Consider the following 21,072-nt stretch of genomic DNA (forward strand, 5'->3'; position numbering starts at 1 on the left):
TTCTTGCTGAAAATATCTGACTCTATGTTGGTATAATGCTATTAAATTAATGTTGATTTTCTTAGGTGGAGTTCAGGTATTATGGTTGTATAAAAATGTACTTGTTTTTAGAGACACATGCCAAAGTATTTAAGGGTTAAATTTTATGACTGCAGCCTACTTTTTTGGATGTTTCTCAAAAGGGAGGTATGGGGTTGGGAGGGAGAAGGAGCAAAAGTGGCAAGGAGAATGTGGCAAAATTTTAACAGTTGATAAATCTAGGTAAAAGGTATTCAGTGTTCATTATTGTCCTTTAAGTGTTCCATGGCTTTGAAATTTTTGAAAACAAATAATTCTTTAAAAAGAAAAAGAAGAATCAGGTAATAAGACTATCATTCTTGCATAAAACTCTTAAATTCAGCCTAACAGATGCAACAGAACGAAGCTTTCACATAGCTCTTTGCAAAATTGATTCACTGTACTTCTTTTTAAATGGCAGGGCCAACTTCTGACCCCAACATACATTTTTCATTTTCCATTTGTTCTTATAAGTTTGAAATTTGAGCCTGAAATTCCTTTAACAGGAAATAAAATTTTATTCCTAAAAACCCTAGCACACTAAATAATTGATATTAAGATGTAACTAAATGATCAGTGCTTTAAATTTTATAAAATCTCTTCCCCATATCTTTATCTACATAACTCTTCACAAAAATTCTGTTAAGGAAACTTTTTTTTTTTTTTGAGACAGAGTCTCGCTCTGTCGCCCAGGCTGGAGTGCAGTGGCGCTATCTCGGCTCACTGCAAGCTCTGCCTCCCGGGTTCACGCCATTCTCCTGCCTCAGCCTCTCCGAGTAGCTGGGACTACAGGCGCCCGCCACCACGCCCGGCTAATTTTTTGTATTTTTAGTAGAGACGGGGTTTCACCATGGTCTCGATCTCCTGACCTCGTGATCCGCCCGCCTCGGCCTCCCAAAGTGCTGGGATTACAAGCGTGAGCCACCGTGCCCAGCCTGTTAAGGAAACTTTTATCATCATCCCTATTTTCAAATCTAAAAAAACCTAAGCTGAGGGGGAGTAAGTGATTTGCCCAAAGTTACAACAGCTAGTAAGTGACAGAACTAGAACTTAACCCAAGTTTTCAGATTCTAAATCCTACCCTATGCTTTCTATGTACTATGCTATTTTAACAGTAATATATACAATTTTTTCAATACCTTACAATAAAATATATACATATACACACATATATTATTTTTCATAACCCTGTGAAGGAATTAAGACAGATTTCATCCTTGTTATTTTATAAATGTGGCATAGAGGTTAAGTGACATTCACATGGTCACACAGTAGGACTTCTGAATCCTGTTTGGAATGGGGAAAGCTATTGGGTATCAAAGGAAGTGCTACTAACTCACACTGCCTCAAAACAGATACATAAGGTCAGGTAAGTAATTGTCCATGTATAAACCTCTTTTAGATAGATAGATATTTCCACAGGGGGAAAAAAAAAAAGCTTGCTGATTTTACAACGTTGGTCTTCAGTGTGACTACAGCAGAAATAAAACTGGCACAAATAAAACTGATCATTAAAACAATTCAATATGGGAGTATATGGTGAAAATGTTAAAAAACATACCCATTTTGAGGTCCTCCATCATTTATCACATTTAAGTGAGATAACTGCTTTTTCAAGTGGAGTTTATAACTTGCATTAATTCTTAAAAATAACATCTGAAAAAGAAATAAAACTAAGTTTCTTAAAGTTCTACCGAAATAGAAGATGTAAATATCTTGAGTTATCAATATTATTTAGAGAAAGTATTTTTAAAAACCAAAACCTTTGCTTTGACATATACTTTTAAAATCCTCCTCTGAAAGTATTCTATTGCCATTTCACTACATCTTTTTTCCTTAGTTGGACAAAACCTTTTTACTCTCCTTAGCAGTACTCCTTTTTGGAAAAATTCCCGTAAGTGGGATCAACTGTGACAGGTAAAAATAATAAAAAGTAGTGGGGAATTTTGTAACATATTAAGTAGGAAGTTGATAGGGGAAAAAATGTCATAATGATACAGGCAAAGATACCTTCGTACTTCTAATCTAGTGAAATCACTTCAAAGTATTTTATTGTTCTTACATGCAATGACCCAATATTTTTTTGGGAAATACCTAACCTAAAATTATATACAATGAATTTATGAAATGATTTTGTGAAATAACATTTTCTGTGGGAAAAATATATATAATAATCTATGGAAGTTCTGTGGAATTACTAGTATTCAAGTGTCAATAGTGACATAAAATAACATTTGCCCAGCTTTGACAAGAGTACCCTTTAAAGTACGCCACAGATAAAACATATGAAGTACCTGTATGCCCAGCTCCCTGACCTGGCTAAGTCCTGCTCTAGAATTAGAACTCAGATGGCAAATCCAGAAGGTCAGAATGTCAGAGGTGGAGGATCTTACATGTGGAATGGAAAGGATGGCTTGTCTAAGAAGAAATTAGAAGGAAAAAGGAGACGACCCTAGTGGGTACGTCATATTTTATGGCTCCCCTTCAGTCCTCAGTAAGTCCCAAATGAGTTACATGATATTTATTCATGAGTTTGGTATGATTTATGAAAACCTAGGGAAGTATGAAGAAAATGTTAATAGCTAGTATAGGATGGAAGTTTGAGGTGGCATAGGAAAGGAGACCAGCAGGAGCAACAGTAGGCAAGAGACACTAAGAAAGCCACCCTCTGCTCCCAAATACCATTTCCACCCACTCAACCAAGTAAGAGAGACAAACTGAAATAAACAAACTTGTCTGAATAGCAAAAATCTCAGTGAAAGTTAAATTCATTAGTCATACAGCAATTAGACTTTGATATTATACCCTTTATTCTACAAACTAGGCATACTTAGTACAGAGAAAATAAGCTGAGATTTAAAAAAAAAAAAAAAACAAAAACAAAAACTGGTAAAAAAGGGAATACTGAAAACTTCAAAGTTCCAGGAGAGGGCAACAGGGGTGTAGAGGGTAGAGTTGTTACTGAAGAGTGAAGAGAACTCTGTGATAATACTTTTGTAAGGGAATACGGTAGTGATAGAAGGGTGGATACTTCATAGCTGAGAGGTGCCAAAGATTCCCCCACCCTGCATTTTGCTCTTTTTCCTAGTTTGTCTTTACTACAGATCACTTACTCAGACATAACTATAAGGCAGATTGAGTTAATGATATGTGTTAATCTTATTAACTCTATCACTAATTCTTTCCATATCCAATTTGAATTATAATCACCATAACATATTTTGCTACTCATTGATAAAGGCCAACTCTAATTTTCCAAGGAACAGCGTAATAAATGATGTAAGTAGAATCTGGGACTACTGATCATGGACAAATAGAAAACCTACTTTTTAGAATTGTTTATAATGTAGTAAAGCTATAGCTCTGGTCTGTCACTGCAAGGAGCACTTAGAAATTAGAAATTTTTATTCATGTTCTGCCAGTCAATATAACAATGTAAAAAAGTGATAATCATATTGGAACATGAACAGCCTAACTGTGCCAAAAGCATGTAAAAACACCCCAATTCTGCACAGATATTGTATGTTATATATACATGAATAGTTTTAGGAATTACTTACTAACCTGTGTTTGTTCTTCTGGAAGGAGATCAAATATAGCTTCGTGCATTTTTGTCATTTGCTTACAAATATTCCTGAAACAGGCAGAAGGAACGGGAGCCTTCACCTCATACTGGTAGGAAAAAATAATGAGAATTATGTTCATGTCCTCTGAATTGCATAATGTCTCCACCATTCCCTGAGACATATATTTACTGTCCCTCCACATATCCAATTCTGGCATAGTACTCAAGCTTACACTTTTCAACTGTGATCTGCACTACTCATACAAATCTGGAGAACCTTTCATTCAATATCTTAATCCACTTTGAAGGAGCTAAAATAGCTCAGTGACTAAGAACAAAGGCTGCTTCCAATCTTAGAACAGACTGCTGGGCTCAGATCCCAGCTCCTCCCATTCTAAGCTAGGTGATGTTGGGCAAGTTACTTAATTTATCTATCTCAAAGGGCTGCTGTGAGGATTAAAAAAGAGGACTCATAAGAACGCAAAACAGTGCTTGATACAAAGTAAGTACTCAAAAAAATGTTAGCTACTAATCTGGCTCAATATACAACATAGCCACTCCAAATAAACAGATTACGTTTGAAACAATTTAAAAATTAGCTGGGGCATGGTGGCAGGCACCTGCAATCCCAGCTACTCAGGAGGCTGAGGCAGAAGAATTGCTTGGACCTGGGAGGTGGAGGTTGCAGTGAGCCGAGATCACACCACTGCACTCCAGCCTGGGCGACAAGAGTGAAATTCTGTCTCAAAAAAAAAAAAAAAAAAAAAAAAAAGAATGTGTCAATATGATCATATCTGAAATCAACAGAAAAATCTGGCAGAATTAATATGTTTTTTATTTTGTAGGTGGGTCAATATAGTAATCATATTTTACCCTAACACTAAAAGGAGGATTTTTTTCAGCAATGTTCTATGCTAAAAATTTAAACTTAGATAAATTCATTTTACTATTCTTACATATGAAACAATATGGTAGTATGACTTTAAAAACCATCTTTTAGCTTATATTTTAGAATTCACACAGCTGAAGTTATATACCATTTTATTTATAAGACAAATTTGGGCTAAATACTATATCTCCCTTTGGGGAGATAACTGTCTAAAAGCTGGTTAGTGTTCCAAAAAGTGGACAAGGAACACTATAGGAACTCAAGTGAAGGACATTTATACAATGATGTCTAATGGCTTCCCGAGCTGCCCACCTGAGGTGTTCAGTCTTCAAAGGGAAAAAAAACAGGTGAAAGTATTCCAAGTAGAGGACATGCCATATCATCTCAAATCTGTTTTTTTGTTGTTGTTTTTAGTTTTTTTGATTTTTTGAGACAGAGTCTCACTCTGATGCCAGGCTGGAATGCAGTGGTGCAATCTCAGCTCAGTGCAACCTCTGCCTCCCAGGTTCAAGTGACTCTCCTGCCTCAGCCTCCCGAGTAGCTGGGACTACAGGTACTCGCCACCCCACCCGGGATTTTTTGTTTTTAGTAGAGATAGGGTTTCATCATGTTGGCCAGGATGGTCTTGATCTCCTGACCTCGTGATCCACCAGCCTCGGCCTCCCAAAGTGCTGAGATTACAGGCATGTGCCACCACGTCTGACCTCAAATCCGTTTTATACACTATCTGATTAATACTTCTAAAGTACCATTCTAATCATATGATTAATTCATTAAAAAACTTTTGGGTTCTACTTTCATTTAAAATTTAGAAAGCTGCAACAGAACATTGCTACTACCTTAACCATACAAAAAACTGAGATAATCTATAAGATCACACATCAGAGAACAGAGATCAGGGGAACCAAGGGAACTAATTCCAAAGACTGAAAAGGCCCTCTGAGGAGAGGTGATACACGGGAACTGTCTCACTTTTGGCAGAGCATAAAAAGAAGAGGTAACCACAAGAGAAGCAAGTAAGAAGAAAATAACTAAAATTTTAATAAATTGCTAAAGGCCAAACATGGGCTAGGATATATTTAGGATAACTGAAAACCCTAGCCATAAGGAGAGTGCACTCATGCAGAAGTTTTACTTCACGGCCTCCAGGAGGTACTCAGAAGAAACAGGAGGATCAAAGGGAGAAGATCATATAGATCCACTCTCAGTAGCACAGGTATTCAGGAGGTGATTAGTTGCCACAAGGGAATAGAAACAAATGCCATCCATTTCCCCCAAACCCTATTCTCATACAAAGTAAAAGGCCTAAGTCACTGAGAAGGGGCACCAAACTCTCACCACTGGGGTCACTGTGTGGAGCCAGGAACAAAACATGCCTGTTCCTGGGCTGGGCATGGTGGCTCATGCCTGTAATCCCAGCACTTTGGGAGACTAAGGAGGGTGGATCACCTGAGGTCAGGAGTTTGAGACTAGCCTGGCCAACATGGTGAAACCCTGTCTCTACTAAAAATACAAAATTAGCTGGGCATGGTGGTGCATGCCTGTAATCCTAGCTACTTGAAAGGCTGAGGCAGCAGAATTGCTTGAACCCGGGAGGCAGAAGTTGCAGTGAGCTGAGATCACACCATTGCACTCCAGCCTGGGAGACAAGAGCAAAACTCCATCTCAAAACAAAACGAAAAAACGTGCCTGCTGCTGAAGAAAGTGACAAAAAACACCTGAAGCCCAGGATCTTGCACCAATCAAAGCAGAAGTTGAGAGCAGAAGTATGGGCTCCACATTCAAGGCCAGCTATATAGGCTCTACCTAAGATGGAGACCAGACAAGAAGAACAAATATTTCCCCTATTACCCTTAAGAGCCTAGCAATGAGAGTCTGGAGAAAGACTCCTGCTCTGTAGTGGAGATGTACAGAGATGACTAAAAGGTGAGGGTGAAACAAACACTGAGAAAAACCCTCTAACAACACCTCAGGCCCTACATTAAACACAAGGTAGTAGCAGCCTACTACTGAAGGAGTTGGAAGCCTCTGGCATACTAAGGATAACAGCAGCAACAACAAAACAGAAACCTAGCTTGGTTATTGAATAACTTGATTCAAACCATAACAAAAATAGCCTGACAGAAGAGGCATGTCCATTTCCATGCATAAACACTATTTACCTCACAGTCTCTACTGTTCTTCTACATACAAGGTTCAGCATTTAATAAAAAAATCACAAAATATACAAAAAAGAAAACAATATCCCACTGTCAAGAAATAAAGCAACCAACAAAACTAGACTGAGAGATAATCCAGATGTTGAAATGATTAGAGGGAGATATAAAAATAACTGATTAGGCCGGGCGCAGTGGCTCAAGCCTGTAATCCCACTACTTTGGGAGGCTGAAGCGGGTGGATCACCTGAAGTCAAGAGTTCAGACCAGCCTGGCCAACATGGCAAAATCCCATCTCTACTAAAAATATGAAAATTAGCTGGGTGTGGTGGCACATGCCTATAATCCCAGCTACTCCATAGGCTGAGACCTGAGAATTGCTTAAACCCAGGAGGTGGAGGTCACAGTGAGCTGAGATCATGCAACTGTGCTCCAGCCTGGGAGAAAGAGTGAGACTGTCTCAAAAAATAACATAACATAACATAACATACCATACCATACATAACTAAAATAACTGATTAACATGTTAAAGGATCTAATGAAACCAAAATCTCAAGAGAGAAATTGAAACTATAAAAAAGGAAACACACAACAGGTTCAAGAAGTGCAGAAGAAACTCAAGCATGATCAAAAACACACAAAACTTAGACACATCATAGTGAAACAGCTGAAAATCAAAGACAATATTTTGAAGGCAAATAGAGCAAAAAACAAAGAATTACAGCAGACTTCTTGTTGAAAACTATGTGAGCCAGAAGACAATTGAACTGAATTCTATACCTAGCAAAAATATCTTTGAAAAATGAAGAGAAAATACACACTTTTTCAAACAAAAACTGAGATGATTCATTGCTGGCAGATATATACACAAGAAATATGAGTGGAATGTTTTCAGGCAGAAGAGTATGGTATCGGACAGATCCAAGCAAAGTAATGAAGAACTCCAAAAATCTACCCTCATTTTTTCACAAAAATGAGGATAAATATAAAAGGCATTGTTTTCCTCATTTTTATCACTTTAAAGGATAACTGGTAATCTAAAGCAAAAACAGTGGCAAGGTATCACGGGTTTTATAAAATATGTAGAAGTAAAATGTATGACAACAATAGCACACAGCAGGAGAGAGAGAAAACAGGTATCCTGTCATAAAATTCTTATACGATCAGGGAAGTAATGTCATCATATTATTTAAAGGTAAACTGAAAGATGTATGTTATAATCCCTAGAGCAGCCACTAGAAACAAACAGAAATATAGCTAGTACACCAACTTTAAAGATTAAACAAAATGAAACTATAAAAAACATTTAATCTGAAAAAAGAGGGGAAAATCAGTCAAAGAACAGAAGGAACAAACAGAAGACAACTAGCAAGATGACAGATTTAAATCTAACTATATAAAAAAATTTAAATGGTTTAATAGGTCAAAAAAAAGACAGCAATTGCCAGACTAAGGGAAAAAAGCAAGATCCAGCTTCATTCTGGGTATAAGAAACTAACTTTAAATAAGGCACAGATATGTTAAAAACACAAGGATAGTAAGAGAAACACTATAAAAACTCTATTCAAAAAAATTGGAATGGTCACATTTGTATTAGATAATATGCACTTCAAAAAAAGCAACATAACCAGCCATAAAAAGGATATCACAGGCCGGACGTGGTGGCTCACACCTGTAATCCCAGCACTTTGGAAGGCCGAGGTGGGCGGATCACTTGAGGGCAGGAGTCGAGACCAGCCTGGCCAACACGGTGAAACCCCATCTCTACTAAAAATACAAAAATTAGCTGGGCATAGTGGCAGGCACCTGTAATCCCAGTTACTCGGGAGGCTGTGGCAGGAGAATCACTTGAACCTGGGAGGCAGAGGTTGCAGTGAGCCAAGATTGCATCACTGCACTCCAGCCCGGGCAACAGAGCAAGACTCTGTCTAAAAAAAAAAAAAAGGGATATCACACAATAAATATTAAGAAAACACAGTAATCCTAAATGTGCATGTATCCAGCAATAGAACTTCAAGATACATATAACAAAAACTTGCAAAGATCTGAACACAAAAGCAGACAAATTTACAATTATAGTAAAAAACTTCAGTGCTCATCTCTCAGTAATTGATATAAGAAGTAGACAGAAAAATCAGTAAGGACAGAAAACACCTAAATAACACTACCAACCAACACCACTTAGTTGATATACACAGGACACTCTACCCAATGACAGCAAAATACACATTGTTTTCATGTGCATGTGGAACATTAGCCAAGACATTTTTCAGCCACATTCTGGGCCACAAAAGAAATCTTAGACATAAAATAACTGGAGTCATATAAAGTCTGTTTGCTGACCAAAACAGAATTAGACTTGAGATCAAAACAAAGATTGCTGGAAAATCCTAAAATATTTAGAAATTAAGTAACAGACTTCCAAATAACCCAAGGCCAAAGAAGAATCACAAGAGCAGTTAGAAAATATTTTGAAACAAATAAATATAGAAACACAAAGTATCAAAATTTGCAGGACACAGCAAAAGCAGTACATAAAGGAAAACACAGATTATCAAATGCTTATATCCAAAAAAGGAAAAGAAAGGTCTCAAATCAAAAATCTGGGCTTCTACCTTGAGAAATTAGAAAACAGCAAATTAAATCCAAAGCAAGTTAAAATAGAAAATAATACAGACTGGAGTAGGAAAATAAAAAGCAGAAAAAGAGCAGGAAATATTTACTTTTACTAAAAGATCAAAACATGATAAACTTCTAGCCAGAAAGGGGGAGGTGAGGAAGACTTTATAAATTAACATCATTACCAATATCATGAAACAGCAGATAATACAGATCCTCACTGACATTAAAATAAAAGAATATCATATACAAGTTAATGCTTCTAAGTTAATAACAGATGAAATAGATAAATCCATTCAAAGAAACAAACTTCCAAAGTGTACTCAAGTAGATTACCCACATAGTCCTATATGTATTTTTTTTTTTATGAACTTATTAAAAACCTGCCTGTAAAGCAAGAACAAAGACCAAATGGCTTTACTAGTAAATTCTAACCTAAAACTTGGGGAAAAAATAATACCAACTCCCCACAAATTCTTCTTCCAGGAAATATAGGAGGAAGAATACTAACTCATTTTATGAGTCCAGTATTACTCTGATACCAAAATCAAATAGGCACTTCAAAACAAAACAAATAACCCTGTAGACCAATATCCTCCATAATACTCCCCCAACCTGCCACACAAAAAAATCCTTAAGTAGGTTTATCCTATGAATGCAAGGTTGGCTCAACATTAAAAAATCAATTAAGGTAATTCCCCTTGGCAATCTTAAAGGCAATCCTAAAATATTTAGAAATTAAGAAATTAATTTCTTCAGACTAAGGCAGACCATATGATCATCTCAACAGATGCACAAAAAGTATTTGACAAAATTCAACATCTGTTCATCATACAAACCTCTCAGCAAACTTGAACAGAGTCTTCCTTAACCTGATAAAGGCCTCTAAAAAAAACCTATAGCTAACATTATACTTAATGGTTAAAGACTGAACATTTTGTCCCAAGACTGGAGAAACCAAGCATATCTGTTTTCACCAATTTTATTCAACGTTGTGCTGAAAGTCCTAGCCAGTGCCATAAAGCAAGGAAAAGAAATAAAAGGTATACAGATTGAAAAAGATGCAAGATTCTATTTGCAGACATGACTGTGTATGCAGAAAAATCCCAAAGAATCTACAAAGTTGGCATTGTAACGAATATGTGAGTTTAGCAAGGATGCAGGACATAAAGTTAATATAGAAAAATCCAAGGTGTTTTAATATACTAGCATCGAATAATTGGAAACGTAAATCTTAAAAAAATGCCATGTACAATAGCATCAAAAATCAAGAAATACTTATAAAATGTGTGCATTATCTGTTTACTGAAAAATACAAAATTTTGAACAAAGAAATTAAAGATGTAAGGAGTGATTTTGAAAAAGAACAAAATTAGTGAGCTCACATTATCTTATTTCAAGATTTACAATAATACTGGAGTAGCTAAGACAGTGTGGTACTGGAACAGAATATAATCTCAAAACCAAACAAAAACAGTTGATTTTTAACAAAGGTGCCAACGGAGAAATGATAGTCTTTTTAACAAAAGGTGCTGGAACTATGAAAAATGAACACTGACTTATACTTTGCATTATATATAAATATCAACTAGAAATGAATCATAGCCTTAAATATAAAACCTAAAACAATAACATTCTAGAAAAAAAACTGGAGAATATCTTTGTAACTTGGGTTATACAAAGATTTCTTGGCCGGACGCAGCAGCTCACACCTGTAATCCCAGCACTTTGGGAGGCCAAGGTGGGCAGATCATCTGAGGTTGGGAGTTCGAGACCAGCCTGACCAACATGGAGAAACCTCGTCTCTATTAAAAATATAAAATTAGCTGGGCATGGTGGTGCATGCCTGTAATCCCAGTTACTCAGGAGGCTGAGGCAGGAGAATCGCAAGAACCCAGGAGGTAGAGGTTGCGGTGAGCTGAGATTGCGCCATTGCACTCCAGCCTGGGCAACAAGAGCGAAACTCCATCTCAAAAAAAAAAAAAAAAAAAAAAAAAAAGAAAAGAAAGAAAAGATTTCTCAGGATAGGACACAAGCAGCATGAACAGAAAATAAATAAATAAACTGAATTTCATCAAAATCAAAAATTGCTTTAAGACACTGTTAATGAAACAAAAAGACAAGCCACAAACTGGGAGAAAATACTTAGAAACCACATACTGATAAAGAATTTGTATCAAAGATATGTAAGGAACTCTTATAAGACAAACAACCTAATATTTTTAAATCAGCAAGAAATCTGAACAGACACTTTACCAAAGAAAAGATATGAATGGCAAACAAGCACACGAAAAGATGCTTAACGTATCTGTAATTATGTAACTTAAAACCACAATGAGGTATCACTCCATACACACCTACAAGAGGACTAACATTAAAAAATAAAGTGATAGTGAAGAGCACCTGGAACTCTTCTACATGGCAAGTAAAAAGGCAAAATGATGCATTTTAGAAAATTTTAGAAAAATTTTGCAGTTTCTTATAAAGTTACCATAAAATTTTATATTTCCATAATCCACAATTGCCAATCTTATTCCAAAGTATTTATACTAAAGAAATGTAAACACATACCTACACAAAGACTGTACATGTATACTTATAACAGCTTTCTTCATAACAGCCAAAAACTGGAGAAAACTCAAATGTCTACCAATTGGTGAATGGATAAACAAATAGCAGTGAATCCATACAATGAATACTACTCTATAATAAAACGGAACAAACCACTGACACATGCTGTAACATCCATGAACTCCAAAAACATTATGTTAAATGAAGTGTGGCACAGCAGACTACATTCTGTATAATTCTACTTAAGAGGATATTCTGGAAAAGGCAAAACTACATGGACAAACATCAGATCAGTAGCTTTCAGAGGCTGAGTATGGGAAGTGAACTGACTACAAAAGTGCCCAAGAGAATGTTTACCAATGATGTTCTACAACTTGCAGTTCTACTATCTGTATTTGTTAATTAAACCATACACTTAGAAAAGGTGAATTTTACTGACTGTAAATTATACCTCAATAAACCTGATATAAATTGTTTAGTTTTCTACTGGTAGTCACAGCTCTCTACTATCTTTCCACCATATCTCCCACTCATGTGTGCCCACTCTGATGCATTAGCCAAATGGAACTATTACCTTTATTATTAACAACAACAGCAAAAGCATTAGCAGTCAATATTTACTAGAACTTGCTATAGTCAGATACATGATAAAAGGAAAGCAATCCACACATATTATCTCATTAATAGAACCTTATGAAGTAGGTGCCACTATTATCCTCATTTAGAGGCAGAAACTGAGGCTTAACGAGATTAATAATTTGCCCAAAGTCCTTCAATAGCTAGTATGTGACAGACATGGGATTTCAATTTAGGTCTACCTGACTCCAAAACCCTGACAATGAACTGCCTTAAGATTTCTACCCACATGTTTGCTTATGCTGTTATCTCAGATCTCTTCTCCTCAACTTCATTTGCCCTCATCTTATCTATCCTTAGAAGCAAAATTTATATGCATGCCTCATTCATAAAGCTTTCCCAGAACTCCTTCACCAGCTGACACCATCTTTTCCAAAGCCTTAAAAGCTCCAGCACTAAATTAGCTCCTTATTTATAACACTTTACATATATCCTACATCCTGTCATAGTTATTGATGTACTTCCCCGACAAATATTTTGTTACTGGAGGACAAGATCAAAGACTTATTCACCCTTGTGTACCCAATACTGAACAAAACAGTTTATATTAATACATAACTTACAGAATGAATGAATAAATGAATGGTGGTTGGAACATTAGTCTACCTGTTAGTACAATTAGATATTGTTTCATCCTACCCAGGCAATGGAACCCTTACTTATGAGCTGCTTTTTTTTTTTTTTTTTTTTTTGGGATGGAGTCTCACTCTGTCGCCTAGGCTGGAGTGCAGTGGCGTGATCTTGGCTCACTGCAACCTCTGCCTCGTGGGTTCAAGCAATTCTCTGCCATAGCCTCCGGGTAGCTGGGATTACAAGCACCCACTACCATGCCCGGCTAATTTTTGTATTTTTAGTAGAGACGGGATTTCACCATCTTGGCCAGGCTGGTCTTGAACTCCTGACCTCATGATCCACCCACCTCGGCCTCCCAAAGTGCTGGGATTACAGGCGTGAGTGACCACGCCTGGCCGCTTTTTTTTTTTTTTTTTTTTTTTGAGACAGAGTTTCACTCTTATTGCCTAGGCTGGAATGCAATGGCGCCATATCGGCTCACTGCAACCTCTGCTTCCTGGGTTCAAGCAACTCTCCTGCCTCAGCCTCCCGAGTAGCTGGGATTACAGGTGCCCACCACCACGCCTGGCTAATTTTTTTGTATTTTTGGTAGAGACAGGGTTTCACCATATTGGCCAAGCTGGTCTCCAACTCCTGACCTCAGGTGATCCACCTGCCTCAGCCTCCCAAAGTGCTGGGATTACAGGCTTGAGCCATCGTGCCTGGCCACTTATTAGCTTCTTAGAATCAACCCATATGTTATTGTGTCATCCTTTCCTAAAATTATATTTTCAGATAAGAACATGAAAGGTTAAAAACTGAAAGGCAAACCCAAACCAAACACTGTCTGCTATTTTGATATTAATTAAAAACAGGGTCAAACTCCTGAGCAACACATGAAAGTAAACAGAACAGGGAGTGGCAAAGACAGACTTGTTAACACAGGAAGAATATAATATGCCAGAGTAATAGGAAAAGTCATCAGTGGAGAAGATACTAGAGAGAACATTATGTTATAAAAGCCTGGCCATATTCTTCAACAGGTCAATGACATATATTTTTTTAAATGAAGAGGGGGGTGTTCTAGTTTATAAGACTTAAGAGACGTAATAACCAAATGCAATCTGTGAACCATATAGAAGCCTTTGTCCAAACAAATTATTATAAAAAGACATTTTTGGGACAATTAATAAGTTTCAAATAGGAGATTAAATATTAGATGATTTTGAGGAATTACCAATTTTGTTAGGTGTGATAATAGTGTGGTTATGTAAAAACGTTCTTAGTTTTTAAAAATGCATACTTAGGTATTTAGGGATAAAATGCCATAATGCCTCAAATTTATTCTAAAATATTTTAGCAAAAAAGGCAAATTGTTAATAACAAATATAGGTGATGCATACATGGGAAGTTCATTAAACAATTCTCTTTTTTCTTTACAGAAAAAAAAAGTAAGTTGTCATAGGAAAAAGTCTAGTCACTGTGACAATTCTTATTCAAAAACTCTGTGGATGACCAAAGTGACAGTCTAAAGTCAAGAGTTTTAAGAGTACTAGCACATCTTTGGTTTTTCTTCATTGTATTCCACAGCCTATTAATAGTTCCACTGTTTTTGTTTGTTTGTTTTAGAGACAGCATCTTGCTCTGTCACCTAGACTGGAGTGCAGTGGGGTGATCACAGCTCACTGCAGGCTGGAACTCCTGGACTCAAGCATAGTTCCACTATTCCCAGCCTAGTTCCACTATTTAACATATATTTTATTCTCCAATGTTAGCTGTTTACAGTCTTCTACCTTGTTAGATGGTAATCTTTTTTTTTTTTTTTTTTACCATGAAACATTTTTTATTTTATTTTTATTATTATACTTTAGGTTTTAGGGTACATGTGCACAATGTGCAGGTTTGTTACATATGTATACATGTGCCATGTTGTTTTGCTGCACCCATTAACTCGTCATTTAGCATTAGGAATATCTCCTAATGCTGTCCCTCCCCCCTCCCCCCACCCCACAACAGTCCCCGGAGTGTGATGTTCCCCTTCCTGTGTCCATGAGTTCTCATTGTTCAATTCCCACCTATGAGTGAGAACACACGGTGTTTGGTTTTTTGTCCTTGCGATAGTTTACTGAGAATGATGGTTTCCAGCTTCATCCATGTCCCTACAAAGGACATGAACTCATCATTTTTTATGGCTGCATAGTATTCCATGGTGTATATGTGCCACATTTTCTTAATCCAGTCTACCATTGTTGGACATTTGGGTTGGTTCCAAGTCTTTGCTATTGTGAATAGTGCCGCAATAAACATACGTGTGCATGTGTCTTTATAGCAGCATGACTTATAGTCCTTTGGGTATATACCCAGTAATGGGATGGCTAGGTCAAATGGTATTTCTAGTTCTAGATCCCTGAGGAATCGCCACACTGACTTCCACAATGGTTGAACTAGTTTACAGTCCCACTAACAGTGTAAAAGTGTTCCTATTTCTCCACATCCTCTCCAGCACCTGTTGTTTCCTGACTTTTTAATGATGGCCATTCTAACTGGTGTGAGATGGTATCTCATTGTGGTTTTGATTTGCATTTCTCTGATGGCCAGTGATGATGAGCATTTCTTCATATGTTTTTTGGCTGCATAAATGTCTTCTTTTGAGAAGTGTCTGTTCATGTCCTTTGCCCACTTTTTGATGGGGTTGTTTGTTTTTTTCTTGTAAATTTGTTTGAGTTCATTGTAGATTCTGGATATTGGCCCTTTGTCAGATGAGTAGGTTGCAAAAATTTTCTCCCATTCTCTAGGTTGTCTGTTCACTCTGATGGTAGTTTCTTTTGCTGTGCAGAAGCTCTTTAGTTTAATTAGATCCCATCTGTCAATTTTGGCTTTTGTTGCCATTGCTTTTGGTGTTTTAGACATGAAGTCCTTGCCCACGCCTATGTCCTGAATGGTATTGCCTAGGTTTTCTTGTAGGATTTTAATGGTTTTAGGTCTAACATGTAAGTCTTTAATCCATCTTGAATTAATTTTTGTATAAGGTGTAAGGAAGGGATCCAGTTTCAGCTTTCTACATATGGCTAGCCAGTTTTCCCAGCACCATTTATTAAATAGGGAATCCTTTCCCCATTTCTTGTTTTTGTCAGGTTTGTCAAAGATCAGATAGTTGTGTAAGCTTCTTGAGAGCAGACACAATATGTTACCGACTTTTGGTACACAGAAGAATGCTGTATATCAAAAAGGAAACTGGTAGAATAGAACTGCTTTTGAATGTAGCTTGTACTTGGCACCCGTGAAGAAAATAAAGTATCTCTCAACAGTAATTCTTCTCCCTTCACAACTAGAAACTAATTTAATAGGCATAACATAATATAGGTATGTTTGTACATAAATACAAATTCCTTAAGCTTCTTAAAAGTGAAGCATAAAACATCTGTATTACCAACTACACCAGAGGTGTAGCGTAGTCTGGGGATTCCTGGAAGTCAGACACCCTTTCCAGGAATCTGGGAAGTAAAAGCCGCTTTCATAATAATATTATTTATAAGATGTTATTTATCTATTTTACTCTCATTCTCTCATGATTGAACAGTGGGGATTTTTAGATGACTTGTGATATCATTCTTCTGAAGGCTAATAGAATATGTCTTTAGGTGGTCTTGTGTGAGTGAACGGACACCACTTTATCTTGCCCTTTTGATTCTTATGTACCTGCTGTTCCTGCCATTTTGGAATCTGAAGGATGCAACTAGGATAAAAAGCAAATCAAAGTTTTTTGCTATTAAGGTTACTCCAAATATGATCTTGGACAGACAGTATACACTGAGTAAACTTTCAGACTTTCAAGTTACGAAATTTTGGCTTTTCCCCTAAGACATGAATTTAAAAACTTAGGGGAAGGAAAGAGTGAAAGATAGATAAAGAGTGATTGGGGCCGACTAAATGACATTTTTCTGAAGATACTCTCCCAGTATAATTGCGAATTCTTTGGGGGAAACTGCTTCATTTAATGACATACTGGGAATGAAAAACAAACAAGAAATGAATGTTGAAATGAATTAACATAAAAATACTTCTGCATAGGGTTTCTACCATCCTTAGAATCATCTCTCCTACTCCCGCCAGCCCCTTAGAATATCAACTGTTTTGGCAATCTGAAAATTTTGTTGAGTTGTTTTCTAAACCCTGAATAATTTGTTAGATAACTGCAGGTTAGACCACTACAGGTGGTCTTGGCCACAGCACATGGTCACATTTTTCTGAAAAAAAATTTCGAATTCTACTAATTGGTAAATATCCTATGAAAGTTTAGATTATCTTTTCACATCTTAATTTATAAAGTACTCCTTATAAAATAGAAAATAATGCCTCTGAACAAAGTCTAATAATTTCTATAAATCATTACCTTAGATAACAGCTTGTCAAATAAGCTATCCATTATCGCTACAAGCTTAGCTGATATTTCAGCTATGTGATCATGGTAGTCCTGCAATGAGAAATGATATTGTATTTTTAAGTCCCTGGGACACATTTAAAAAATACTTAACAATTAAGGATCTAAACTTATGAAATTCCAACAGAAAATATATGAAAAAGTACCTTAGTGATATGATCAAAGTGCCTAAGCATGCTATATTGCTTAGGTGGTAGTCGAGCTTCAAAATGAGCCCGGATCACAGGAATGTAGTGCACAATTAACTGCAAACATCGTGAAGAAAGAGCTGAAGATCCAGTGAGTGGATATATAATGGAGAAATTTTTAAAAAAAAGGTATTAGTTGATTTTAATTACAAATCAAATCAAATAAAAAACATCACTTATAAAGATCCAGTTTATTTCATAAATGAAGAGCACTATGGCAGAAGGCAACATATTTCATTTTGTCTAATAATTTGATACTGAATAACGTAATGAACATGCTGCTTTCACAAAGGACTCAAGTTGTGAGTATTATCAGTATCACAGTAACAAGACAACTGATTCTCCTCTGACATTCGGATACCTTTCACCCCCAAATACTTTATACACATTATATCTTAATGTTTTCTAGTGGTGTAACTTCCAAGTAACTTATACTTGGAGGGGAAATGCATTGTAACCTTTTCCCCATGGTTAGTTTTTTCAGTGATGAGTATACATAAAAGAGTAAGTAGCATTTATTTTTAGAGTAATGCCACTTTGGTTAGAGCCATGAAAACATGAGATATAAAAAAATATGATGAGTACAGTGACATCACTGTTAACACTTCAGCAAGTGAATTAAATGCAAGAATCCATACCCAAATTTTTTGTAGTTATCGTTTTTAGTCCAACAACTTGCAGTGCACCAGCTCCAAGAACTAACTGGCAACTTCTTGAATTGAAGTACTAACAAAAGAAGGAGAAAAAAACCCAAAATTTATTGAAAACTATTCTTTATATCCTGGCAATGTGCTGTTATAAAAATACATTCCCCTTTCCTCTCATTCAATGGCCAAATGAATTATCTAGTAGAAGCAATTAGTATCTATTTATTTAATGAAAAAGAAATGAGAAGGGGAGATTCTAAACGATAATATTTACTGATAAGAAAAAAGTTGAAAAATTCTAAAAATCAGTTCGCAGAAATTAATCTTTAATTTGCATGTACAAAACAAATTCAGTTTCAGTCATTCTTGTTGGGAAGTCCTATTTTCAAAAGTTATAAAAATCTTTCTCAGCTAAAACATGACAACTCAAGTCAGAACATAATTAATAGATTAGAGGTTTGAAAAAAATAATGAAGCCTGTCCTCCGTACTGGTAGTTTAAAATATCTCAATATGAAATGGCTGAATAAAATCATCACATTTTCATTTTATATCAATGGTTCTGAAAGAATGATGCAAGAAAAATCTCTAACCTTAGTGAGATGAATTTTGTAAAGTTCAGTGAATTCCTTCCATGCACATTTGAAACCAGTCCAGGTTTTTTGACCTAAGTGGCCTCAGTCATGTTCAGCACCTAACGAACAAATCATCTCCTGTCTCCAATGTCATTAACAACTCTATGGGTGAATGAGGATCACTAACTGTGGAGTAAGAAGGAAGCAGGCAGCCTGTTTCCAATAACATGTTGTGATTCAACCACAATCAAATGTTATAAAACTAATGCCTTAAAGTTAATTTGACCTTGAAATGTCTTTGAGTTAAGATTAGTCACACCCTAATGTATTAATTCCTCGAACAATTTTTCCATAATGGAGTGAAGTCATACACACCTTCAATAAATCTGACAGACGAGTAAGCATGTCAGTAGTAACAGATGGGATGTTATCCACACACTGGCAATATTCAAGGATAATTCTTATTAACAGCAATACAGTTCTACAAGAAAAGAAAAATGGCCCAATAGGAAATCAAACAAGAAAAATCAGAGGAATTTGGCATACACAAATCAAATTACTTAATGGCACAAAGGATCTCTGAGAATATAATGATCTTGGTAACTGTTGAAGTATGTGTTCTACCTACTAGTACAGCAGCTTCATGACTAACACAAGACAAGAGAGGTGTCTAGAATGCAAAATTTAAAGAGGCACTTACTCTGTACAATTACAGGATCAGCTTGCACAACACTGAGAATGAGTGGCTCCTCAAATTCTGCACAACAGGCATAATACTCTCTGTATGGCATTCTTATTAAGTAAGGGAGTCGCTTCAGTAAGACAGGTACTGCATTCCTTAGCCAATTCAGAAACACTGACAAAAAGCCTATCCAGTGTTTCTGATTACCAACATAGTAGGTCCTCCATCATAATTAATGAATTGATGAAGAAAACCTAGTCCAGATTTTCTTAGTGAGATGGAAAAAAAAAAAAAATCTATAATGGCTTCTAAGGAAAACATGTCTCCTAAGAATTTTATTGGCAGGTCACAAAAGGTTCTCTGGCCAGGCGCGGTGGCTCACACCTGTAATCCCAGCACTTTGGGAGGCCAAGGCAGGCGGATCACTGGAGGTCGGGAGTTCGAGACCAGCCTGACAATGGAGAAACCCTGTCTCTATTAAAAATTCAAAATTAGCTGGGCGTGGTGCTGCACATCTGTAATCCCAGCTACTCAGGAGGCTGAGGCAGGAGAATCGCTTGAACCTGGGAGCCGGAGGTTGCGGTGAACTGAGATCATGCCATGGCACTCCAGCCTGGGCAACAAAAGCGAAGCTCTGTCTCAAAAAAAAAAAAAAAAAAAAGTTTTCCAAAGATGATAAAGTTAAAGTTATCACCTCCATAGTAGGACAAATCACACATTGAAAAGACACACTACTGGGAGGTTAAAGACGATTGAAATTAAGGAGAAAGCCATTCATCATAGGATATCTAAGTTCAATGAGATGCTCAGAAGTAAGATCTATGTAAAATAAGGATTTATAAGAGCCTGAAGGATATCAGGAACTAATGATCCAAGAAAGATGGTGTCTAGCCTTTATAACAGCTTGTCAGACCATATATGCATACTGCTCTCTATGCTTATTTCTCCTAGAGTCTGCCTAAATGAGCATGAGTCCATTGCTTATCTTTTGTAATTTTTTCTCAGAAGTTGTAATAGTTCTCCTTTAGCCAGGGAATTTAGTTTTTTGGCAACAGACTCTTTGCCTAAAGAGCCAAAAGCAAGATGGCCAGAGGGGACCATATCCGTCAAGCAGTGAAGAGCGATCAGATAACCAGTAGTTAAGGAGGGAAATCATAATTAGATTGAAGGGATGGGATTACAGGAAGACTGAAGAAAGCTTTCCCTACCAGAAACAGGGAAGGACTCCAGAAGAGAAAAGAATGGAGGCTTTAGTTTAGAATGTGTGGACTTCAGGTATTTGAATACAGATACAGAAAAATGATTAATTCTATACATACTTTTTGAGTGCTTATTATGGTGCCAAGAAAAATAAAAACGGTAAGACCTGATCTCCACCTTTGAGGAATTCAGAGTCAAATTAGAAGACATATATATAAATAAATAATTCTATTATACTACGGTAAGTGCCATGATTGAGGGACATAGAATTACATTCTTCCTGGAGGCAGTGGCC

General features: G+C 36.5%; 1 protein-coding gene across 4 annotated transcripts in view; it reads right to left on the minus strand.

Annotated features, from left to right (window-relative positions):
• The window catches only part of VPS54 (VPS54 subunit of GARP complex), a 131,140-nt gene that overhangs the window by 3,247 nt on the left and 106,821 nt on the right, over positions 1-21,072 (minus strand). For 3 of the 4 annotated variants that reach the window (XM_003262449.4, XM_003262450.4, XM_030828078.1), the window contains 6 exons: positions 19,271-19,376; positions 18,313-18,400; positions 17,633-17,754; positions 17,439-17,519; positions 3,622-3,729; positions 1,619-1,713 (listed from right to left, as the gene is read on the minus strand). In XM_003262449.4, coding sequence (XP_003262497.1) covers positions 1,619-1,713; positions 3,622-3,729; positions 17,439-17,519; positions 17,633-17,754; positions 18,313-18,400; positions 19,271-19,376 — 600 coding nt within the window. Of the gene's footprint in view, positions 1-1,618; positions 1,714-3,621; positions 3,730-17,438; positions 17,520-17,632; positions 17,755-18,312; positions 18,401-18,913; positions 19,015-19,270; positions 19,377-21,072 lie in introns of those variants that run through there. The other variant, XR_004033388.1, reaches the window with a different exon arrangement.

This window comes from Nomascus leucogenys, chromosome 14 (genome assembly GCF_006542625.1).
Source record: "Nomascus leucogenys isolate Asia chromosome 14, Asia_NLE_v1, whole genome shotgun sequence".
Lineage (NCBI taxonomy): Eukaryota > Metazoa > Chordata > Mammalia > Primates > Hylobatidae > Nomascus > Nomascus leucogenys.